Consider the following 25,538-nt stretch of genomic DNA (forward strand, 5'->3'; position numbering starts at 1 on the left):
TTATCACTCTCAAACATGCACACATTGTTGTAGTGATAATAAGAAACTATGGATGAATGAATAACTTTAATTAAAAAAAACGTGAGATTAAATTGTTTGAGAAATGAGATTTTAAAATCATAATTGGTTTTAAATTCCATGTGAATTTGTTTAAAATCATAACTAACTTAAAATCTTTCAATATAAGTTTAAAACATGAGTTAAAATAATTAGGCTAGTAACTATTTTGTTTTTTATTTTAGATTTTTAAAATTAAATCTATTTCCCCACATTATAATTTACATATTTGTTTAAGTAGAATGATTAATTTCTTAGCAAATTCTAAATTTTATTTGTTTAAAATATGATTTGCATATTATTTAGTTTTCTTAGATAAAAAAAAGAAGGAATTTAGTGGTAAAAATAATATTTATAGAATTAACTTTAAAAATAAAAATAAAAAACAAAATAATTACCTAATCGTGTCAAAATTGGTTTAGTTAGATTTTATTTGGTTTTTAGTTAAAATAAGATAGATTTTGATAATAGATTTAATGATAATTGAGAGAAATTTTATATGAGATTTTGAAAATGGTGAGGTTCATCCGTTTCTTAGTGTGTAGGCAAAACAAAACATATACCCCGTCTTCCCTTCTCTTCTCTTTAGCATTGACAGGAAAAAAAAAAAAAAGGTTCAGTCCTTTGATCTCCTTCTTCTTCTTCCTTATTCTCAACTCTAATGGCGACCTCAAAACCCCAAAGGTCACCTGAGGAGGTCGAAGACATTATCCTTCGAAAAGTCTTCCTCGTTTCTCTCACCGATTCTTCCGATTCCGATTCCAGAATCGTCTATCTCGAGCAAACCGCTGCCGAACTCCTAAGCGAGGGCAAACAATTGAGGATTTCAAGAGATATTATGGAGCGCATCATAATCGATCGTCTTTCCGGAAATTTCCCCTCCGCCGAACCCCCTTTTCAGTACCTAATCGGCTGCTACCGTCGAGCTCACGACGAGAGTAAGAAAATCGCTTCCATGAAGGATAAGACTCTGCGCTCTCATATTGAAATTTCCCTCAAGCAAGCCAAGAAGTTGACGATTTCGTATTGTAGGATTCATTTGGGGAATCCCGAATTGTTTTCGGGTGCCGATTTAGGTACTCCTAACTCCAACACTTCGCCTTTGCTTCCTTTGATTTTCTCTGAGGTTGGAAGCTCCATGGATGGATTTGGGGCTAGTACCAGTGTTGGTGGAGCCTTTCAGTGCCCTCCGGGTTTCCTGGAGGAGTTTCTTCGTGACCCGGATTTTGATACATTAGACCCCATCTTGAAGGGATTATATGAGGATTTAAGGGGTAGTGTCCTTAAAGTTTCTGCTCTTGGGAACTTCCAGCAGCCCTTAAGAGCACTTAGGTTTCTGGTCAGCTTTCCTGTTGGTGCTAAGTCTCTTGTCAAACATCCTTGGTGGATTCCCACTGGTAAATATTCCAATGGGCGTGTCATTGAGATGACAAGCATTTTGGGGCCTTTCTTCCATGTCAGTGCTCTGCCTGACCATGCCATTTTTAAGAGCCAACCTGATGTTGGGTGAGTGTTTATTAATGTGTTCTGAGGTTTTCTTTCTTTATGTACATTGGTTCTGTTCTGATCAGTGAATGTCTTGTTGGGAACTTCAGGCAGCAGTGCTTTTCAGAAGCATCAACTCGTAGACCAGCTGATTTACTATCTTCATTCACTACAATTAAGACAGTCATGAATAACTTATATGATGGCATTGCGGAAGTTCTTCTCTCCCTTCTTAAGAACACAGAGACCCGTGAAAATGTTCTTGAGTATCTTGCAGAGGTGATAAATAGAAACTCATCAAGGGCTCATATACAGGTACTTTAATATGAGTTTAGTGGTGTCAACTGTACATCACGAGTTTGGTTATTGTCAACTTGTAGCCATATTCAATGTTCTTTATTTCAAAAGAATGATTTAGTTTTAAGCTCAAAGGTCGATGTTTTATTTGTATTTTTATGTTTATCTTTCTTTTTGGTGACTATAGAGAAATGTTGATGAATGGTAACATCTAACAATCTATGCAATACATTTTCTTTTTGAAGGTTGACCCTCTCTCCTGTGCAAGTTCGGGCATGTTTGTTAATCTCAGTGCCATCATGCTACGTCTCTGTGAGCCATTTCTAGATGCAAACTTGACCAAAAGGGATAAAATTGATCCAAAATATGTATGTTATAGTAACCGCTTGGAGTTAAGGTAAGAGGATTTTGTTTTCTTGCTGATCTTATTGTTCGTAATTGACCTATTACAAGTTTTCTTAAATGTGGGTATGTAATCGTCAGAGGATTAACTGCTCTACATGCTTCATCGGAAGAAGTTACCGAATGGATTAACAATGGTACTCAGTTGAGAACTGATAACTCTGGGCAGTCCAGCGACAGTGAAAGTCGCTTGCTACAATCACAAGAAGCTTCCAGTTCTGGCAGTAATGCTACTCTTGGATCTTCTACTGCAAAAGCAAGATTGAGTAGTGATAAAACTAGGTACCCTTTCATATGTGAGTGCTTCTTTATGACTGCAAGGGTGCTGAATTTGGGCTTGTTAAAAGCATTTTCAGACTTCAAGCATTTAGTACAGGTAGCTATAAATCATGCATTGGTGGATAAATGAAATGCCGCATACAATTTTCTGATTTTTTTGGTTAATAATTTATATTCATTTTATATTTTTGTCTTTCATTTGTTCTGTTTGATGGACCTTTTCAATTCAATTAATTTTTTGTTCAGGATATATCTAGGTGTGAAGATACACTGTCCACGCTTAAAGCCATGCAGGGACAAGGGCCTGCCCCACAGCTTGAAATGGATATAGCTCGCCTTGAGAAGGAAATAGAGTTGTATTCACAGGAAAAGCTTTGTTATGAAGCTCAAATACTGAGGGTATATTTCTGTTTCACCCTTTATTTGAATTGGGTTATTGAATGTTGCATTATTGAATTTTGGGAAAAAATAATATTACACATTTACACTATACTTGGCTAAGTGAATCAATTTTAACTTAACCTTTTATTTTGTAAAATTGAACTTTAAACTTGAATTAGTGTTGAAAACTAAATTAGAAAATTGCTCAAGAACCAATCGATAAATCATGCAAACTCAACCCAAAAACTGAAACTTGAAATTCATCAATCAAGCTACGAAATCAAGTAGGTAAGAACCTCCCACCTAACAATAAGATGGTGAAACCCAGCTAAAAACCATCCAAAGCGATTATATAAATCAATATCCACCAAAAAAGTCTCATAAATCACAAGAATGCTCAGTACCCCCGAGGGGTGGCTCTGTTGGCAATGGCTTGGGGTCTCTTGGTCATATTGACTTAGAGGTCCCAAGCTCAAACCTTCAAGGAGAGCTTAATACTAAAAATACTTGTTGTCTCCCCAGTTTAGGCCTTGGGCCAGGCGCAGGTACCCCTGAGCATAGAGGAGCAAAGCAATGACTCTCGGTTATCAAAGAAAAGGAAAGAAAAGAAAAGAAAAAAGATACAATAAGAATGCTCATTTGAGTTTAGTGTTCATTTGGATGAATTAAAGGTAAAGTGAGTTTTAAGAAAAAGCTCCACAATTTGACCCATTGGCATAAAAAAAAGAAAATTTCCCTACACTTTTCTTGCCTCTAGTCTTGGCAAGTCCACTTGTAGGGGACTTGCAGGTAGGGTGATGTGGCATTGGAACCTTAATGATCGATTGATCGCTGTAATGATATGAACTTTGCTAGCTAATTTATACCATTTTTACTCATAGAATTTGTTTAACATATGAAGCCTTTCATGGGCAGTAAGAGAGCAACAATAATTACTCGTGTTGAATCACCCTATTTTAGCTCGGAAGCTTTCATTCTTTTATTTATTTATTTATTTATTATTATTATTATTGAAATAGAAAGGAAAGAAACGACACAAGGAGTTTACGTGGAAAACCCTAATTCAGGGAAGAAAAACCACGATGGAAGAAGTTTTATTATTTTAATGTCATGCTTACAAGAGACCCCAACCTCAGATATAAATAGGATGAGGAGAAACCCTAATTTAGTAAATATAGAGTAAACTACAAAAACTCCCTTAGGGCTAATTCAGCATATTTCAACACCCCCCTCAAGTTGGGGCGTAGATATCGGCAAGCCCCAACTTGCTAATACAAGCTTCAAACGTCTGTCTCGATAACCCTTTCGTAAGAACATCTGCAACTTGTTGGACTGCATAGGGAATACAGATAACTCCACGGTCTAACTTCTTTTTAATAAAATGCCCGTCAATTTCCACGTGTTTGGTTCTATCATGTTGCACTGGATTATTAGCAATACTGATGGTAGCCTTATTATCACAATACAATTTCATGGGACCCGAACTACTCTGGTGAAGATCAGACAAAACTTTCTGCAACCAGATTTCTTCACACACTCCCAGACTCATAACTCTATACTCTGCCTCAACACTACTTCCAGCCACTACACCCTGTTTTTTATTCTGCCAAGTCACCAAATTTTCCCACACAAAGGTACAGTATCCTGAGGTTGACTTTCTATCAGTCACAGATCCGGCCCAATCTGAGTCAATATACGCCTCGATGCTCCGTGTGTCATATTTTTTGAACACTAAGCCCTTCCCAGGGGTAGACTTCAGGTATCTCAAAATTCGAGTCACTGCTTCCATGTGCTCCTCATATGGATTCTGCATGAACCGACTTACCACACTCACAGCATAGGAGATGTCGGGTCTAGTATGAGATAAGTAAATCAGTTTTCCTACCAGGTGTTGATACCTCTCCTTATTCACAGGAACTCCTTCCGAAATGCTTTTCAGTTTGCCATTGACCTCAATAGGAGTGTCAATGGGTTTGCATCCGGTCATTTCTGTTTCCGTCAACAAGTCCAGAGTGTATTTCCGTTGAGATACAGATATTCCTGCTTTTGATCTCGCCACTTCCATCCCGAGAAAATACCTCAGACTATCAAGATCCTTGATTTCAAATTCGCTTGCCATCCTTTGTTTCAGCTTAGCAATTTATGTCGTGTCATCTCCTAATAAAATGATGTCATCAACATACACCACTAACACAACAATCTTCCCTAAAGGTGATTTTTTGGTAAACAAGGTATGATCAGAATGCCCATGAACAAACCCTTGGGACTTAACAAACACTGTGAACCTATCAAACCATGCCCTAGGGGACTGCTTCAACCCATATAAGGACTTCCTAAGTTTGCAAACATGATTCCTAAACTTAGCTTCGAAACCTGGAGACGGACTCATGTAAACCTCCTCTTCTAACTCACCATTCAGGAAGGCATTTTTTACATCCAGTTGATGTAGGAGCCAATCTTTATTTACGGCAACAGACAGAAGAACACGGATCATGCTTAACTTAGCCACTGGGGAAAATGTTTCTGAATAATCAATCCCATATGTCTGAGTGAACCCTTTAGTAACTAACCTGGCCTTATATCTCTCGAGCGTTCCGTCAGACTTATACTTCACTGTGAACACCCATTTGCAACCAACTATTTTGTGACCTCTAGGGAGAGCTACTAACTCCCAAGTCTTATTTGTCTCAAGAGCTCTCATTTCTTCCATTACTGCCGCTTTCCACTCGGGAACTTCCATGGCTGCATGTACACTGGTAGGTATTGCTAGAGCATCCAGTTAGGTAGTGAAAGCCTTAAAACTAGGAGATAAGTTACTATAGGTCAGAAAACTATGCAGAGGGTACTTTGTACATGACTTGGTTCCTTTCCTCAGAGCAATTGGCATATCTAGAGTGGTATCATAATTGCCAGTTTTCGTCGGTCTCTCTCCGGTATCAGACTTCTGAGACAATTCTGCATCTTCTTGAGGACTTATTATCTCCTAAAATTTCAACCTTCTCTGAGTTCGTCTCATCATTTTCTATGTTCCCAGACTTCTCTTCAAGAATCTCCTCTGAAACAACAGGATCTTGAACTTGAGCTGGTTCCGATGCTTGGACACTTTCCGATGGAACATCAAGGGTTTCCTGAGTTTCCTTTCTGAGATTCTTCCTATAATATGTTATCCAGGGCACTTATCTAGTAGGAAGGACAGACACTGGAATAGCAGGAGCAGAATTAGGTTCGAGACTAGGTAGACTGGATTCAGGAATATTAGGACTAGGCTCAAGATTGAAGCTAATAGGTACAGAGTATGTGGAACTGTTGGTCTCTTCACTTGTGGTCTCCCCCTGAAGATGACTAATGGGAAAGAACGGTTTATCTTCAAGGAACGTGACATCCATAATGACAAAGTATTTTCCGGAAGATGGGTGAAAGCATTTATAGCCTCGCTGATGAAGGGGATACTCGACAAACACACAGTTTTGAGCTCGTGAGGCAAACTTAGTCCGGTGTGGACCATGAGTATGAACAAAAGCTGTACACCCAAACACACGAAGAGGAACCTCAGGAATAAGACAAGTAGACTGGCAGGACTCTTTGAAGCACTCAAGAGGTATTTGAAACTTTAGAACTCGTGAAGGCATCCTATTAATGAGATGGGCTACGATAAGCACTGCATCTCCCCACAGGTACGAAGGGAGAGATGCTGGAATCATCAAGGAGCGAGAAACTTCAATGAGATGGTGATTTTTCCGTTCAGCCACCCCGTTTTGTTGTGGAGTATACACACACGAGTTTTGATGGATGATCCCTTTTGATGCTAGGAATTCCTGGAGGGTGTGATTGACAAACTCACGACCATTGTCACTCTGAAGAATGACAATCTTTGTGTTGAACTGTGTTAATATAGTGGCATAGAATTGTTTGAAGGTAGGTGGAACCTCAGACTTATCAGCAAGGAGATATACCCATGTAAGTCGGGTATGATCATCGATGAAAGTTACAAACCACCATTTACCAGACAGGGTAGAGATGTTTGAGGGACCCCAAACATCACTGTGGATTAGGTGGAAAGGCTGGGTAGGTTTATAGGGTTGAGAAACAAAAGACACACGAGGTTGTTTAGCACGTATATAGGCATCACAAGATAATGACATCACAAGATAACGAAGAAATATTCACATTATGGAATAAGTGGGGAAACAAATATCGCATATATTGAAACTTGGATGTCTAAGACGAAAATGCCACAATAAATAATCTTTTTTAGGCATAGTAAAAGAGGATAAAAGGCTAGTCCTAAACAAGTTCCTGGAGGAAGCATCTTCAGAAAGGAAATAGAGGCCTCTATCATATCGGGCAGTGCCAATCGTCTTCCCCGAGCTCAAGTCCTGAAACAAAGCAGCATCTAGTGAGAAGACAACTCTACAGGTAAAATCTTTTGTTATTTTACTTATTGATAACAAGTTGTAAGAAATTTTGGGCACATGTAGGACATTTTGTAGAATTAATCCCTGAAATGGTGATAGTCTGCCTTTTCCAGCAACAAGAGCGAAGGACCCATCCGCAATTTGAATCCTCTCATTTCCAGCGCTTGGATAGTATGAGAGAAATCGATCGGATGAGCCAGTCAAGTGATCGATCGCTCTTGAATCTAGAATCCATAACTCATTCCCTTCAACAAGGAAACTAAAAGATTGAGGGTTACTTGATTGAGCAACTGTTTCGATCCCTATGGTACCTGAATCACCCGGGTTGGTCATTGGAGGCTGTGTCTGAGGTTGTGTGGCCCCCTCAACCAATTCACTCACTAGAGCACGACCAGATTTCGACTTGTCATTTGGAGGGTGACGTTTACCATTTGGAGGTCGACCATGCAGTTTTCAGCATTGATCCTTCGTGTGGCACTGTTTTTTACAATGCTCACATACTGGGGGTGTTTTACTATTCTGCTTGTCACCATCAGATCCAGCAGATTTCACCCTAAAGGCAGCTGACTCTACAGTGGTAACACCCGGCCCATTCATTGCACTTGATCTATCTTCTTGCAATCTAACCTCTGAACAAACCTCCACGAGAGACAGTATTGGTTTCTGCCCTAGTATTTGACTCCAAACTATATCAAATTTGGGGTGCAACCCCGCAAGAAAATCATCGCTCAACCTCTTCTATCTTCGAGTACTGAATTCCATCTTGTGGGCAGTTCTAGATGATCTCTCGATATAGATCCATTTCTTGCCATAACAAAGACATCTTGTTGAAGTATGACGTTACATCCATGCTCCCTTGTTTGCATTCATGAACCTGTTTACGTAGAGTATACAGGCGGGATGCGTTCTGACGCCTCGAATATAACCGTCGGACTGCATCCCAAATATCTCGGGCAGTGGCTGAATAGAGTAAAGGTTTCCCAATTTGTGGTTCCATGCTATTGACCAACATTGAGCAGAGCAATGAATCCTCTACCTTCCAGACACGCTCTTGAGGATCCCAGGATTCGGTCGTGGTATCTCTCTAGTCAAGTATCCAAACTTATGGCGTCCCTCAAAAACCATTTTAATTGTTTGGGACTAAGAGAAATAATTTTGTTCATTTATCTTCTCTCCCGTGATCATTCCTGCAGAGTTTCCTATAATCTCAGATAAAAGATTAGTAGTAGGAAGAGTAGGAAACATTGTTATCGGATTTTCTGAATAAATCAAGGAAGAATCATGGCCATTCAATCTGGCTCCGAGAGCGGCCATTTGTTGTTGGAGTTCCCCATGAGATTCAGATCTGGGGTGTTTTTGTCCATAGGTCATGGAATTTTCTTCAACGGAATCGCCCATTCGAAACTGAGGTTGAACTGGGTACACATGAGGAAGAGGCTGTCCACCATGGTACTGTGAGGAGGCTATTGCTGGAATTCCACTGGCGCAAAATACGGTGGCCCGTGATCGGCGTTGCTCCCAGATGGCTATGATGGTGGGTAACGGCCAGAGGGCTCGGCAATTGGCTGCGAGGTTGAAGAAAACACGTCGATCTGACTTGACCCGGCAGCTGGAGCGAACCCACGGCCATCTGGAGCGAACCCGATCGTGTGCAAAGTCGAAGGACCCCCATCGGCGATGTTTGAGTGGAACGGGCTCGTACGTTGAGTCTGGGAGATGTTCGGCGTGCCGGCTAGAGCGAACCCACCAGAGCCCCGTGTCGATCGCGATCCAAGTCGAGTCTGAGGTCCGAGATGCACGGCGACTGGGTTGGTGATGCTCGACGATTGAAGCTGTCCAAGGTGCGTGCTGACTGGGTTGTTGAAGTCTGGCAGCGGGGCTCCAGATGGGTTGGGTTGCGCTGGGTTTAAGATGGTTCGGAGATATCGATCAACGACTGCTTGAACACAGCCACATTAGTCTTGTTTGCTAGTGTACCTTCACCTATCAAGTTTGATGACTGAGTTTCTTCTATCGGGGCTAGGGTTTCATCACCTTACTTTGATACCATATTGAAATAGAAAGGAAAGAAACGACACAAGGAGTTTACGTGGAAAACCCTAATTCAGGGAAGAAAAACCACGATAGAAAATATTTTATTATTTTAATGTCATGCTTACAAGAGACCCCAACCTCAGATATAAATAGGATGAGGGGAAACCCTAATTTAGTAAATATAGAGTAAACTACAAAAACGCCCTTGGGGCTAATTCAACATATTTCAACAATTATTTTTATATATATATAATTTATGATTTTTGAGATTTTGAAATCTTCATTTGTAATTTTTTTTTTATTATTATTATTTTTTTATATATATAATGAGTTTGATTGCAATTAGTGAATTGAAATTGAATGGATACTATAAGACCTACAAGTTCATCCTTTGTGTAATTATTATATCCTCAACCTTCCTCATCTACTGGAAGCTATCATTGTATATACACATCTGCAGTTTCCTTCACCATCTTTATTTGAAAATTTAAAGATAATATTTACACCAAAAAATGTGATCTTTATTTTTGCTACAAAACATTTGATTCCCAGTTGAGATCGTTCTTGATCTTGAATTGAATTAGGAACTTGAGAGATAATTTTAACCTTTATGAACTTGATTGTGGTTGATTTTTGGGTATATCAGTTGACCGTATGTTTGTAACTGACCGTTGCCAACAATGGTGGTTATTTTTTTGTCCTCTTTACAGGATGGGACACTAATCCAGCAAGCTCTTACTTTCTATCGATTGATGGTTGTCTGGTTAGTTGGTTTGGTTGGTGGATTTAAAATGCCTCTTCCATCAACTTGCCCAATGGAATTTGCATCCATGCCAGAACATTTTGTGGAAGATGCGATGGAATTGCTTATATTTGCTTCTCGGATTCCAAAAGCTTTGGATGGTATCAATTTGGTATTTAACTGATCCTAATCAATTCTTGCATATCTTAAAGCTGAGCATCTGTCCTGTTGTGTGGAAAATTTTTATATTTTGTTTTCATTTTGACAGGATGATTTTATGAACTTCATTATTATGTTCATGGCAAGTCCAGAATATATCAGAAATCCTTACTTAAGAGCAAAGATGGTTGAAGTTCTGAATTGCTGGATTCCTCGTAGAAGGTTATTTTACGTGCTTGATATATACATATATTGATCAATTAATATTTTTTCTGTGCTCATTTTGAAGTTGAGTACGGGTTTCTTGTTTACATGCAGTGGTTCATCTGTAACAGCAACATTATTTGAAGGCCACCAACTATCGCTCGAGTATCTTGTTAGGAATCTTTTAAAACTCTATGTAGACATTGAGTTCACTGGTTCGCATACGCAGGTACAGCACGGTTGAACAGCTAACTTAAATGTAGGCAAAGGCAATTGTTCTGTTTTCAGAGAGAGCTCGGCTCCTTTTTCCATGTGTTTCTGTATAATATTCTATTAATCTTGCACTAATTATTCTATGAACGCTTGAAATGATTTTATTAGGAACCAAGGTAGTATGGGATGTCTTTGTCCCACATTGGTTAGAATGGGATGACCAATGTGGTACTTAAGTGACTTGGCTCTCCCACCAATAGCTAGCTTTTGGGATGTGGTTCTGTAAGACTCTTCGATTCCCTGCACAGAAACAACTAACAAACATAGAACAAAAGAAGAAGAGAATAGAGAATAATAGGGCAAAACAATGGTTGTTTCTTTATTTATATACTTCCTCTTCAAGACTCAACATAGACAAAGAAATTCCCCTGCAATTCCTTCCCAAAATACACAAGCACTCTTCCCTCTAAAACTCTCGAGGCTAACGACCAAAAAAGGAAAATATCACTCCCAGCACCTTTGAGAGAGTCGGGCATTTCTCTCCAACAAAAAGCCTGCTCAGCTTTTACCAAATTTTTCTCTGACCTCCTCCCTTACCATTGTTGTCCTTTATAACCTCATCCCCTACTCAACATTCCCTTCCCTTGCTCCCATAGATGATTGTTCATTTCCCTTTTTACCCCTTCGTTTATATGTATAAATAATTTGTGGTCTTACAATACCTCCCCTCTCGAAGTGAACTTTGTCCTCAAGGTGGAAATGAGGAAACTGTTGGTTCATGATCCGCACATCTTCCCAAATAGCTTCATTCTCAGTCGGTCCATTCCATTTGACAAGCCACTCGTTGGTAGCTAAGTCTCCATTCCATCTTACTCCCAAGACTGTCTCCAGAATCGTTTGCAGCTCAAATTCTTCTGTCAGGATGGGTGGATGTTGTTGGATTTGATGGCCTTGACCCAACTTCTTCTTCAATTGCGATATATGGAACACATTGTGGATTGCAGCTTTAGCCGGTAAGGCTAATTTATAAGCAACTTCCCCCACTCGTTCGACTACTTGATAGGGACCATAGAATGTTGGTGCCAACTTCTCACTCCTCTTCTTTGCTAAGGATTTCTGCCTGTAGGGTCGTAGTTTCAAATAAACCTCTTCCCCAATTTCAAAAGTCAACTATCTTCGGTGTTTGTCTGCTTGTTTCTTCATTCAGTTTTGCGTAATGACTAAGTTTTCCTTTAGGGCATTGAGGGCTAGGTCACGTTCTTGTAGCTGCTGTTCTACCGAGTTGTTGGAGGTTTTCCTATCTCCATATGTGACTAGGGGTGGAGGAGGCCTTCCATAGACTGCTTGATATGGGGTTGTCTTAATAGAGATGTGAAAGGTCGTGTTGTACCATAGTACCCAAGCTATCCACTTGTTCCATTTCGTCGGTTGTTCATTACAAAAACAGCGTAGATAGGTCTTAAGGTAGCGGTTCACTCTCTCAGTTTGTCCATCTGTTTGGGGATGGAACGAAGTACTTCTCTTCAGTTGAGTCCCCATGGTCGTGAACATCCCCCTCCAAAAGTTACTCAAGAATATTTTATCTCTATTTGTTAAAATTGATAAGGGGACTCCATGGTGTCAAACCACTTCTTGGATAAATATTTCAGCTACTTGTTTGGCCGAGAAGGGGTGTTTGAGGGGTATGAAGTGTGCATACTTACTTAAACGGTCCACTGCCATCATTATGGAATCATAACCCCCTGCTTTCGGTAATCCTTCCACAAAATCCATGCTCCAATCTTCCAAAACCAGACAAGGAATGGGAGGGGTTGTAATAAACCAGCCGAAGATAGAGCGTCACATTTGTTTCTTTGGCAGATTTCACATCCTTCCACGTATTTCTTCACGTCCGTTTTCATCCCTTGCCAATATAATTCTCGGCTCATCCTTTTATAGGTCCTTAAGAATCCGGAGTGTCCACCTAACACTGAATCGTGGAATGTATGAAGTAACGAAGGAATCAAACTAGACCTTCGAGAGAGTACCAACCTGTTTTTATATGTCAATCTGTCATGTTGCCATTTGTATTTCGGTTTCCCCTCCGGATTTTCCTTCAAAATGGCAATGATCTTTTGAAGTTCTTCGTCCTCCTCAACCTCTTTGAGTGCTACCTCAATATTGATTATAGTTGGGGCTGACATGACACACAATTCCACAGAAGCCGGCACCCTAGACAATGCATTCGCCACCTTGTTTTGCAGGCCTGGTTGATATAGGATCTCAAAGTCGTACTCGAGTAGCTTTGTCAACCATCGTTGGAACTGGGGTTTGTACTTGTTGCTCAATCAGAAACTTTAAAGCTTTTTGGTCTGATATCACCGTGAATTTGCTTCCCAGTAGGTAGTGTCTCCATTTCTGTAAGGCTAGGACTACAACCATCAATTCCTTCTCATATATGGACTTGGCTTGAGCCCTTGCTGATAGTTTCTGACTGAAGTAGGCTATAGGCTTCGATTCTTGCGATAGCACATCTCCTAACCCAAATCCAGAAGCATATCAGTTTCTATTACAAAGGTCTTGGAGAAGTCAGGGAGGGCTAATATCGGAGCTGCCACCATGGCTTGCTTCAACTTTTCGAATGCCTGAGTGGCTTCCTCGCCCCACCTGAATGAATTCGTCTAAAGGAGCTTGGTAAGGGGGTGCAATGCTTCCATCTAAAGGAGCTTGATAAGGAGGGCTGCAATGCTTCCATATCCTTGAACAAATCTCCTATAATACCTTGTGAGCCCTAAGGATCCCCTCAGTTTGGATACATTTTGTGGCTGGGGCCATTCTCTCATCACTTTGATCTTCCCATCATCCACTTCCACCCCTCGGGGTGATATCCAATGGCCTAAATATTGGACCCTGGTTTGGCAGAATGTGCATTTTTTTTCGATTGACATACAGCCGGTGATCACGAAGGATGTTGAATACAACTCCCAAATGTGTCTCATGAGTTGATATGTCCGGACTGTACACCAGAATGTCGTCAAAGAAAACTAGGACAAATCTACGAAGGAATGGTTGAAATACCTGGTTCATGAGCGATTGGAAGGTGGCCGGGGCATTTGTGAGACCAAAGGGCATCACTAAGAACTCGTAGTGGCCTTCATGATTCCTGAAAGCTGTCTTTTCAATGTCCACCTCACTCATTCTGATCTGGTGGTAACCCGACCTTAGATCGAGTTTAGAATAAATCGCCGCTCCATGCAATTCATCTAGCAGCTCTTCGATTACTGGTATGGGGAACTTATCAACCACAGTCGCTTGGTTTTGCTTCTGGTAGTCGACACAAAATCTCCACCCACCATCTTTCTTCTTCACCAACAGAACAGGGCTGGAGTAGGGGCTGCGGCTTGGTCGTATGATTCCGACCTTGAGCATCTCTTACACTAACTTTTCAATCTCCTCTTTTTGGTTATGGCCATATTTGTAGGGTCTCACATTAATTGGCTTTTGATCTGGACTTATCAAGATGCGGTGGTCAATTGCTCTTCTAGGGAGAAATGTTGTGAGTTCTTCGAATATGTCTAGGTTTTGCTTCAATAGGGCTCTGATCATGACTGGTAGACTTTTATCTTCATTTGGTTCGATCATCTCCTCATCTCCTTCCTCATTCTCGAATTCGAAGTTATGGAATTCTATTAGAAATCCTTGATCCTCCGCTTGCCAGGTTTTTGTTAATGCTTTGAAGGACACCTCTGCCTTGGTCAATGATGGATCACCTCGCAGCATGACTTGTGATTCCCTTGCCAAGAAAGACATGGTTAGCGATGGCCAATGAACTCCCATAAACCCTGTTGTGTATAACCATGGCATCCCTAACACCAGGTCCATTTGTCCTAGATCGATTGCCAGGAAATCTGCCTTTACAGTCAGGTTGGGAAGCTTCAATTCTACTGCTCTGTATAAACCTTCACCTCGTATGGTTGCACCATTCCCAATCATCATCGAGAAGTTTTTCTTGTTCAATGGAAGTTACAACTCTTCCACTATCTTTTGGTGAAGGAAGTTGTGGGTTGCTCCACAATTGATCAACACTACCACTTCTTTCCCCTTCATTTTTCCTTTCAACTTCATTATGCCTTGGGCAGACAGCCCACACATAGACCTCAACGTGATCTCTGCCGTCTCCTCTGTTTCTAGGTCTTCGTTTCCTCTCGGTTCCTCTCCTTCCTCCCCTTCTCCAGTTGTTTCCTCTCTTTCGTTGGTAATAAACAACATTAACTCGCGGTTTTCCTTAGCTTTGCATTGATGTCCAGGTGCATACTTCTCATTACATCTAAAACATAGTCCCTTATCAAGTCGGTCCCGAAATTCACTGTTAGAGAGGTGCTTCATCGGTGGGTCCTTCCTCATGAGGTTGCCCTTCATAGGTAGTGTTATGCGTTTAGTCGCCTGAGTCTCTAGTATTTTCCCGCTCTTTCTGTTTGTTGTCACACTCTCCTTCACTTGGGCTTCCTTATTGCCTGGCCCAACTACCCCTAGGTTTGCTAAAGCTAACTTTAGGGCCATGTTTCTATCGCTCACCAGCTGGGCTTCGTGTATACATTCTTCCAAGGTGTTTGGCCTTCTACTGATAACCTCTGCTCTCAACGTTGGTTCCAGCCCATTTATGAAAGTATCCTTGAGAACATCTTCGGCCAGGTCAGGCAGGGGGGTTGAGTATGTCATAAACTTCTTCACGTAGTCCGTATACGATCCTTCTTGCTTTATCCTTAACAACCTCGCGCCAAGACTTCCTTCTCCGGTAGGTCTGAAATATTCAAACATTCTCCACTTTAGCTCCTCCCAAGTATTGATTGCTTTTCGGTTGTGGCTCCATCGGAACCAGTCGACTTCATCTAGCCCAAAACTGATGACTGCTACCTTCACCTTCTCCTGATCGGACAACTCGTGAATCTCAAAATAATGCTCAACTCTGTACACCCATGATTCTAGGTTCTCTCTAGCGAACACAAGTATCTCTAACCTTTTGTATTTGCTTCTATCGGCTCCTCCCCCTCCATTCTGGGTGTTGAATCGGCCTCGTCGATCTTTCCAAGCTTCATTCCTTGTCCTTCAGTTGTTCCCGATTCTTCAGCCTTTCGAGCAACATTTCTCTCTCTCATCTCCTCCGTGAGTTTTTCTATGTTCTTACAAAGTCCCATCAGCATCTCCTTCATTTCGGAGACTTCTTTCTCGTTTTTTTCCATTCTTTCCTCTATTTGTTTTTGAGCCATAGCTCGTGTTCGCCCCAGGATGAAGCAGGCTTTGATATCACTTGTAAGACTCTTCGATTCCCTACACAGAAACAGCTAACAAACACAGAACAAAAGAAGAAAAGAACAGAGAATAATAGGGCAAAACAATGGTTGTTTCTTTATTTATATACTTCCTCTTCAAGACTTAACATAGACAAAGAAACTCCCTTGCAATTCCTTCCCAAAATACACTAGCACTCCCTCTAAAACTCTCGAGGCTAATGACCAAAAAAAGGAAAATATCACTCCCAGCACCTTTGAGAGAGCCGGGCATTTCTCTCCAACCAAAAAGCCTGCTTAGCTTTTACCAAATTCTTCTTTGACCTCCTCCCTTACCATTGTTGTCCTTTATAACCATCTGGTGGTCCCCTACTCAACACTCCCTTCCTTTGCTCCCATAGATGATTGTTCAATTCCCTTTTTACTCCTTCGTTTGTAAGTATAAATAATTTGTGGTCTTATAGGTTCTCCAAGGTGCTTAAGTACCTAACAATGGTATCAGAGTCGGTTGTCGACGTTCTGGAGTGGAACCAGGGGAGGGTTCTGACCGGGTGTGGCAGAGTGAAGTACAGCCGGAGCAGTCGTTGGGACGTCAACTTTTCGGGGATGGGGTATTATTAGGAACCAAGGTAGTATGGGATGCCTTTGTCCCACATTGGTTATAATGGGATGACCCAAAAGCTAGCTAATTGGGATGGGAGAGCCAAGCCACTTAAGTACCACATCGGTCGTCCCATTCTAACCAATGTGGGACAAAGGCATCCCATACTATCTTGGTTCCTAACAGATTTATGCTTTTATCAAGTTCAAAGCTGATCCTGCAGGATATTAGAATGTATACGATGCAATAACAAAAATGACTAATGACTTACATTCAAAAATAACAAAATAAGCTGCCCTCTTGTTCAAGATCTTAAAATTAGTCTAGGAAACGTTTTGGATATTATTTTAAGGCTATGTGTTATCATTTTTTTTAAGGCTATGAGACCTTCATTTTGTCTACTCAAATTGAGATTGAGTTATTGTTACGCCTGATCCAATTTTGAGGAATTGGGAATTTTCAACGTTGCTTGACCGGTCTTCTTTCCTCGGCTGCAGTTTTATGACAAGTTCAACATCCGTCATAATATTGCCGAACTTCTCGAGTACCTTTGGCAGGTTCCTAGTCATCGCAATGCTTGGAGAATGGTAAAGTTCTTCCTGTTCCTCCGTGTAATTTTTTAGTTGATTGGCGTTATGGCTCTATCTTTTACATGTCATTTCCCTTAATTTGCCATCCCAGATTGCCAAGGAAGAAGAGAAGGGCGTCTACTTGAATTTCTTGAACTTCCTAATCAATGATAGCATTTATCTTCTTGATGAAAGCCTTAATAAGATTCTTGAACTTAAAGAGCTTGAAGCTGAAATGTCAAATACCGCAGAATGGGAACGGAGACCTGCTCAAGAGAGGCAGGAGAGAACTCGGCTGTTTCACTCCCAAGAGAATGTTGGTTTGATGACCCTTCTATGAATGCACCTTGTCAACTGTTGTAAATTACTCTCAAAGCCTTGATATTGATCTTGAATTTTGAGTATCTGGTTCTATCATTATTTGATATTCTCAGATCATTCGAATTGATATGAAATTAGCAAATGAGGACGTGAGCATGCTGGCATTTACTTCAGAGCAAATCACGGCTCCTTTCCTACTTCCGGAGATGGTACTCTCCCACTGTTGCCCACAAAGCATACTTTCTATGCGTTTTCACTACAGTTTCCTCTTTATTTTATCACATTTGGTAATTATGCTTCCAATTTTTCCTTACAGGTTGAAAGGGTGGCCAGCATGCTTAATTATTTTCTCCTACAACTTGTTGGTCCTCAGCGAAGATCTCTTAGTCTGAAAGACCCTGAAAAGTATGAATTCCGTCCAAAAGAGTTGCTTAAGCAGGTACGTGAAAATTAGATTCTAGTTTCTATTATTATAGGCAACTAGATTATTCCATCTTCTAATGTGACATTAGCGTAAATAGACGTAATTGTTGTCTTGTAATTTGTCTGTACTTGAGGGAGTGGTAGCATGATTGGATTATTTGTTCATGTAATCATGTGGGGGAAAAGTAATTAAATTTATATGGGATCTAACATCACAACTAAGATTAGCTATTTTAATGTTGGTGCTCGGGCATCAAACAGTCGGGCTAGCTCGTCCTCGTTGACGTGCCCCGAAGTATTTCGAGTGGCTGCAGTCGATTGGTTCAAAAAAAAAAAAAGGATTAGCTATTTTAATGTTATCTAAGGTGGGTAAGTTCATGTACCCACATTTTCCACATACATTCTCTTGATTATTACTTATTAGGCGAAATGCAGAGTTTGATGCATGAGAAATATAGAGTCCATACCTTATGATATATATATATTATAATTTTGAATTATAGATATCCTTGTTTAAATTCGATGTGTCATTTTCAATTTCTAGCCAATTTTTGTCTTTCCCTTTTGTTTACTATGATGAAATAATATGAAATGCTTCCCTGCTAATAGCGCAGATGTATTTAGGGCACTTGGAAAGGAAGTTTAGGCAGTTATTATTATTAACTCATTATTTGGGTTGTGCATTCGGTGTCCGACTTTTTTTTTGTTTGGTTTTGAAGATTGTTCACATATATGTTCATTTGGCACGAGGCGATTCGGAGAATATTTTCCCAGCTGCCATTTCAAAGGACGGCCGATCGTACAATGAGCAGGTAATTTATTTACGCTTGTTTTGTGATAAACCCTTGGGAAGATACTTCCATTGAACTGAAAGGAAAAGAGAACGTCCTAGTATAAGTACAGTGTCTGTCCACAGTTAAATAAAGAAATGTATATTATTATCATTGTGCATCTTCTGCCTGAATATTGGAGCTTTCTCCAGTTGTTCACTGCCGCAGCAGTTGTACTTAACCGAATTGGAGAAGATGGTAGGATAATACAAGAGTTTATTGATCTTGGTAACAAAGCCAAGGATGCAGCTTCCGAGGCCATGGATGCTGAAGCTACTCTAGGAGATATACCGGACGAATTCCTCGACCCAATCCAAGTATGTTTTGCTCCACTCATTATATGTTTATGTTGCGCGTTTCAATCACTCTTTCGGGTTACCAATTTATTGATTTCATTATGTATGATCACTGAGCTAAAGAAGCTTTTGATGTGTGCCTCAAGAATTAATGGTTTTGATCAGACATATTTGAAGCTTAAGAAAAATGAAACCGATACCTATGTTGGGGATAAACCAGTTAAAGATTATCTTTCCTCTTATGCAGTACACTTTAATGAAGGACCCTGTGATCTTACCTTCTTCGAGGATCACAGTCGACAGACCCGTCATTCAAAGACATCTCCTCAGCGATAGTGTAAGACTTTCATTTCCGTCAAATAACATCTCTCCTACCGAAATAAAGTGTTGGGTTTTCTTTGCTAAACTTTACACAATTTGCAGACTGACCCATTCAATCGGTCTCATCTGACCGCAGACATGCTAATACCGAATGAAGAATTGAAAGCAAGAATTGAAGAATTTATCAGGTCACAAGAACTGAAGAAGCAACTGGATGGAGGGGTTGCAATGCAGAGCAGCAAGGCAACCATCCAACCCACAATCGGAGAAATGTTGATTGATTGATTAAAAGTAGAGAAATAACATAATTGCTTGTTATCTTATGGTCTGGGAATTAAATATTTTCTGAAAGATTTTTATATTTGATGATTTATATTATTATCTTTGGGCTCTATTCAGTGCTTATGCTGCCTAACCTTGTAAGTTGTAATATTTGAAAATAAAGATTTGTAACTTATCAGGAAAGTAATAACTGGAAAATGATCCGAAAGGAAGAATGATGAAATTATGAAATGAAATGAGACTATAGGTTGAGAAAAAGGCACATTTGATTTGATCATTTACAAGCTACTAAAGTTAAAATAATAGTTTATCCCTTGAATTAGCTACCAAAGTTTCATTCACAAACTCAAAAAAAAGAAAAAAACTGTCGGTATAGCTGTGACTTTGAGTTAGATACTGAGGAGATCTACCTTTGACATTTTCATCAGTTCTCAAGGAACTGTAACTATCATATCCAAAAGTACTGTAACTATAATTTGATGAAGACTCAATTATGTTCGCAAATGTTCCCAAGTATGACAATAGTAACAGTAGCTAAAACCATATTGTCACACACTATAACTTAACAACTACAGAGAGCAAAAGTATGATCAAAGCAATACTGATGCAACAATGCGAGTGACGGTAACAATTATGATGATGCGGAGGCGAGGGGAGGATATGAAAGACTTGGCCCTTCATTGGGGAATTGCAATTTGCACGTCATACATGAATATAGGACTGATGGACCAAGAATTGGAGAGAAAAACCTTTCATTGGAAGAAGGCCCATGAATTATGATTTTCAATTTGACGAGAGCGCTCGCTTATCTAATATGAACAAGGGCAATGTAAAGCAACAGTAACTATACTCATTCAAATGATTGTAGTATTAATAGTGAAGGCCAACAATTTCATCATACATTGAAATATATGCCAGTCTTATATTTCATTCTTTACCAAACCAAACTAAAAACTCTCAACCTCTACAAAATCTTCATTCTTCAAAGCATTCTTGTTTGAATGAGACATGGTTTGATGGAATGTATCATTGTAATGATATCAATCTTAAGAATTGATCGGTGATACTCGCATGTAAACTTCAAATTATGACAAAAATTAAGAAGATATAATGAATTGGGGAGAAATACCATCATTATCAAATCAATTCTATTAATATTAGTTTAATACCCTGAAGAGCATCATCATATTATTGAGTTACGAATTTGACCAAATATTCTTATCATAAATTATTTAAGTTCAGTTTCATTTTTTGATATCCAATACTATTTATTAATTATTATTATATCAATATACATATTTGGTTTACTATTATTGATACATGCTATAATAATTCATGACTCAAATATATAATTTTTTCCCTTTCATTTCCTATATTTGAACAAAATGTTTCATTTATAGTATGGAAAAAAAGATGTAAAAACATGTGTCACATCGAGACTTTCCTTTTCCGGTGGACAGAGTGGCTTTGGTAAATTTTACCTTCCAGTTCCATTTGGTGTCAGTATTAGTTGTTGTTATCGCCATTCCTTACGCTGCCAGAACTATTATGATCATCTTCTCTCTGCAAAGCACAAATAAATAACATTTTTTTTTCCAACAAAGTAAACAAGTGGAACAAGACAATAGGTTAGAGCATATTACTAAGAATGACATTAGGGGAGTTTAAGGAATTAGTTGGTAACTTACTAAAAAGTTAAACCAGTTATAAGGAGGGTGTTGGGCTTAGTTTGAAATGGCTTAACCTTTCCTAATACTTGCTCGCGCAAGTGTAATTTAAAAAAAATCAGCTCAAATATAAAGTAAATTAGAGTTTGATAAATTTCAATCTTATACGTGAAATAGATTATAGTATTTGGAAAAGTAATAATAAATTGTTGTGATTTAGCTATAGTGATTAAAGTAGGCGTAATAGCTTTGTGTAGTTCACAATGCAACTAGGTAACTCTTAAGTAATAGCCCAAGGGCTACTGTTCACGGCTATTGATTTGTGCTAAATACTATCTGACATAAAAAAGAACTAATGACCGATACCGAATAGTAAAAGCACAATTACAGCCCCTTGGCACTACATCTCTAAGATGTCTAGCGGTGTACAGCAAAGAGTTCGGATAAAGATTGGCTATGAAAGGGAGTTCTTTTCTGGACAGATCAGTGGAATTTGATTGCCTCTTCCGACTCCCCTAAATTATACAGCTTATCTAATAGCCCAAGGGTTACTGTTCACGACAATTGGAACCCTGATTCTATTTCTTGGTTGCTTGACATTAGAAGAAACCTGAAGGAGGATAAAATCATAGAATTGCTTGAGCATTTGTTTTCCAAAATTGTGCTAAATGAGAGATCGGAAGAATGGAAATGGATTATGGACTCCACATCAAGTATCATGGCAAAATCTCTCAATCTAGAACTTATTGCTCATAATCCAAGAAAGAAAAGGCCTCTTTTTTATTACATTTGGAAAGGATCCTTCCCCAAAAAATCCAAGTTCTTTCTATGAGAGCTTGCACAAGGAGTAGACAGGGGGGATAGCCTTTGAAAGAGACTTCCTACCAGTTCACCTCTCCAAATTGGTGCTATATTTGCAAAAAAAGTGGGCAAAATCAAAACCACCTCTTTATATCCTGTACTTTTGTGGTGGACTTTTAGAGCCAAATGAGGGAGGCATTCAGCTCAAAAGACCTTTTTGGCAGTCATCTTGGACCCTCTGGCACTATATATGCTGTATGCAGAAGTTCTGGCTGCTCTGGAAGGAAAAAAACCACCACACTTCCAACAACAAAGCTATGAGTTGAGTACTGGTTCTGATTTCAGCTTTTTCTTGGTGTAAATCCACTCATCATTTCAAATCGCATTATCAAGAGAAGTTACAATATACTAAAATAGACTTTCAAGAGAGATATCCTCTCCCAAAGTCTCACAATGGAAACTCTCACTAAAATGATTCCCACCTCTAAGGACACTAGCACCCTCCTATTTATAACCAAGACACTCCTAGCTAATTTATCAATATTATACTAATATTATCCATATACCCCTAACTAGTATTTTCACACAAAATCTATATGATTATTACACTCTAGATACTTTCTTGATGATGCTTCAACTTTTTCTGAATTTAATTCTAGTTTATTTTTGGAGAAAGAAACTCCAACGAAAATTTAAAAAGATTGAACCAAACAAAACACAGCCAATCACCTCTGTCACAAGAACCATACCAGAAACAGGAATACAAGTCACACCCTACCTCATTAGTGAAGAAATACCTCCAACAACTACTGTTAATCAAATGAGAACAACTAACTTTAGATCGGTAAGCACCTCTCCTCAGTCCTTAGACCTATCATCGAAGAGTTTATTATTCATTTCAAGCCATATATTCCACAAAAAGTATTTTACAGTATTAACCCAGACTTCCCTTCTTTCCCATTAGTGAAAGTACCAGTGAACATATCTCTCGCCAACTTGACATGCATTGTGGATAATCTATATGTTTCCCACTCTATGTACATTTTTGTGGCTGTTTAAATCAAAAGATGAGTTAAATCCTAGTTAGGGCTGAGTGATGCATAGGTTGTTATCATACTGTCCTGATTGTACTTCAATATCTTTTATGTTTCACAATGTCCATTGTGGTCTTCAATAATTAATTGGTTAGCCAGGCCTGAGAGTTATACGAGACCTAGTTTAGACAAAAGGTAGAGTTCGTGGTAACTGGAAAGCTTGCAATACTTAAGCCATTTCATGAAATTTTTGTTTCCTACCAATATATATATATATATATATATATATATATAAGATAATAACTTAGCCATTTAAGCCACCTTATCCAGTTCTCAAGGTAGATCAGAGATTCATAACTAAATCAGATTTATTAAGCATTTTAGCTCTTTGAGCACATAAAAAGAACATCCAAGATATAATAATGAGCAATTTGGATATTATTACCTTCTTTGTTAGACCATGAGCTGACATTATTTCATAAAACTTGCGCATGAGCATTTCTTCTTCTACCTGAAATATTAGAATTCCAATTACTTAAGCACTAGCGACAGAACCAACAACCTTCAAATATTAGCCCGAAATTCCAGGAGTTCTCTCAAAAAGCAACGATTCATCTCAAGAGCTGATATTACAGACTAATAAAATAAAACAATATTACATTGATTTTGAATTTTCAACTGCATTAAATGAAGACTCGTTTGCATATGTGAATACCAGTTACTTCTCTTTTTTCTACACTTGTAATAACAAGGCAACATGACAACGGTAAGTTACTTCAATGATCCAAAAAGAAAATACTTCATCTTGTAATCCTAATTGATTACATCTGAAACTAAGCACACTCAAATGTTGTTGGCAACCTACCTCCCAGGCTCTCTCTTCATAGTACAAAATTATCATAAAAAACCATATCAAAATCGATGAAATACTGGTAACACTCAAAAAACTAAAACAACATTATAATTGCAGTTTCTAAAAGAACTATATCCAGCAATCAAAACAACACAAGTTAGAGGTCTACAACCTTAAGAACTTAAAAAATGTAAGTCAAATGAAATAAAGTCTCAAACTGAATGAAATATTCACGGATGCCAGTCAGGTAATTACGTAAAGACAAGAGTTATGAAATCATAGATGTATTAATATGTCAGTTTCCTTCCAAATTTTTCGGTAAGGTAAAACCTTAGAAAGGTGTGCAATACAGCTCAAACATTTGCATTAGAACGGACTCAGATAAAATAATATTAAATCAGTAAAACAGGTTCATCAAATAAATTATAAATCCAGAGAAAAAAAAAAAAAAAGGAACCTGAAGTTTATGTAGTTCATGGGACATTGATCTATAAGCATCCATAAGAAACTCATCCTGCTTCTCCAAATGCCTGCACCATAAAATCAGAAGTTAATGATCACTGATCGGCATCCAATATCCAAAGATACTAAAGGGATTACAAAAAAAAGTTCGTTGAAAAGAACTTACTTCAAAATCTCTCCTGTGTGCTTGGGGTCCATTCCTAGAGCTTTAGACTTCAAGAGGATCCAAAACTAAGATTTCAATTTTTCAAAAAACCACTCTAAATCAGTGATGAACATGTAGAAGTTTGCAAAGCTTAAAAGGGATTATTTATTTAGATTGGTTGGACGAGTTTCATGAAATACGATCCAGTAAGAAAAAAACAAGCAATTTGAGGCAATCAGATTCCCGTTTGTGACATCCTCCATTGAAAACAACTTTTAAACAATAATGTAATTGACATAAAAGCATCCTAGAAATACTGGAACACAAACAAGAACTCGAAGTTATTATCAAACTAAAATTGCTGTCCAACATTCAGATAGGTGCGAACAGAGAATAGTACGATGGTGAATAATACTCTTCTACGACACTTGATTCTGATTATCGGTAAGAACTCGCTATTACATTAACATAATAAATCAATTATCTGACTGAGATTGGCAAGAAAGTGGATTCTAACTATGACAAAGCAAGATATGCTACGCTTTGCACCCAAATTATCTCGTCTATCAATTGATTAATGGCTAAGTGAATTAGAATGAGAAGGCGGAAGCACAAAGCGTTAAGAATAAAAATGAAACTCACTGTCGCCAGTGAACAGATTGGCTTCTGAAATCTGGCAGACGCTCCACGCCGGCGGCAGCGGCGATGACGGCGATATTGAGGGAGAGCGACGATGGAGGAGCAAGGGAAGCGGAGAGGTCGGTTTAATCACTGAACATAGGAGTTATGAGTATGGATTTTCTAACGAAAGGTTAGACAAAAATTATATATTTTTCGTTTTTTTTAGACAATATATTTTTTATTTTAGGTTAATTTACCATGAATATGAAATGCATTGGAAATTAGAATTGAAGTGTTTGAAAATTGGACTATTGCTGTTTCGAATAAAAAAAAAGGAAATTGGTTATTGTAAAAATAGTCTCCCTATATTTTAGTTT

General features: G+C 38.9%; 2 protein-coding genes and 1 pseudogene across 3 annotated transcripts; 1 reads left to right on the plus strand and 2 right to left on the minus strand.

Annotated features, from left to right (window-relative positions):
- The first annotated feature begins 554 nt into the window (after window positions 1-554).
- LOC120090376 (U-box domain-containing protein) lies at window positions 555-19,836 on the plus strand. The gene is made up of 16 exons (XM_039047997.2): window positions 555-1,563; window positions 1,653-1,857; window positions 2,085-2,236; window positions 2,323-2,617; window positions 2,767-2,919; window positions 10,061-10,264; window positions 10,361-10,473; window positions 10,570-10,684; window positions 17,034-17,123; window positions 17,218-17,421; window positions 17,540-17,635; window positions 17,743-17,865; window positions 18,569-18,661; window positions 18,832-18,996; window positions 19,223-19,312; window positions 19,399-19,836. Exons 1-16 carry the CDS (start codon window positions 719-721, stop codon window positions 19,579-19,581), a joined length of 3,126 nt encoding a protein of 1,041 aa, XP_038903925.1. The 5' UTR covers window positions 555-718; the 3' UTR covers window positions 19,582-19,836.
- LOC150032982 (uncharacterized) lies at window positions 14,080-16,183 on the minus strand (annotated as a pseudogene). Its single transcript, XR_016524288.1, has one exon. The product of XR_016524288.1 is annotated as an uncharacterized LOC150032982 (transcript).
- Window positions 19,837-20,825: 989 nt separating the features above from the next.
- Window positions 20,826-25,486, minus strand: LOC120090017 (uncharacterized). Its single transcript, XM_039047496.2, has 5 exons — window positions 25,183-25,486; window positions 24,562-24,626; window positions 24,391-24,463; window positions 23,526-23,591; window positions 20,826-21,141 (listed from the first exon to the last, which is right to left on the minus strand). Exons 2-5 carry the CDS (start codon window positions 24,591-24,593, stop codon window positions 21,085-21,087), a joined length of 228 nt encoding a protein of 75 aa, XP_038903424.1. The 5' UTR covers window positions 24,594-24,626; window positions 25,183-25,486; the 3' UTR covers window positions 20,826-21,084.
- Window positions 25,487-25,538: the final 52 nt, after the last annotated feature.

This window comes from Benincasa hispida, chromosome 11 (genome assembly GCF_027475165.1).
Source record: "Benincasa hispida cultivar pf3 chromosome 11, pf3_genome.v1.1, whole genome shotgun sequence".
Lineage (NCBI taxonomy): Eukaryota > Viridiplantae > Streptophyta > Magnoliopsida > Cucurbitales > Cucurbitaceae > Benincasa > Benincasa hispida.

Bases quoted from the DNA above. Each gene is read 5' to 3' on its own strand.
- LOC120090017 (XM_039047496.2), bottom strand. From the start codon at position 24,593: ATGGACCCCAAGCACACAGGAGAGATTTTGAA. The intron at 24,464-24,561 runs GTAAGTTCTTTT...TTTATGGTGCAG, and splicing joins CACACAGGAGAGATTTTGAA to GCATTTGGAGAAGCAGGATG. The intron at 23,592-24,390 runs GTTCCTTTTTTT...CTAATATTTCAG, and splicing joins ATGAACTACATAAACTTCAG to GTAGAAGAAGAAATGCTCAT.
- LOC120090376 (XM_039047997.2), top strand. From the start codon at position 719: ATGGCGACCTCAAAACCCCAAAGGTCACCTGAGGAGGTCGAAGACATT. The intron at 10,265-10,360 runs GTATTTAACTGA...TCATTTTGACAG, and splicing joins CTTTGGATGGTATCAATTTG to GATGATTTTATGAACTTCAT. The intron at 10,685-17,033 runs GTACAGCACGGT...CCTCGGCTGCAG, and splicing joins TCACTGGTTCGCATACGCAG to TTTTATGACAAGTTCAACAT.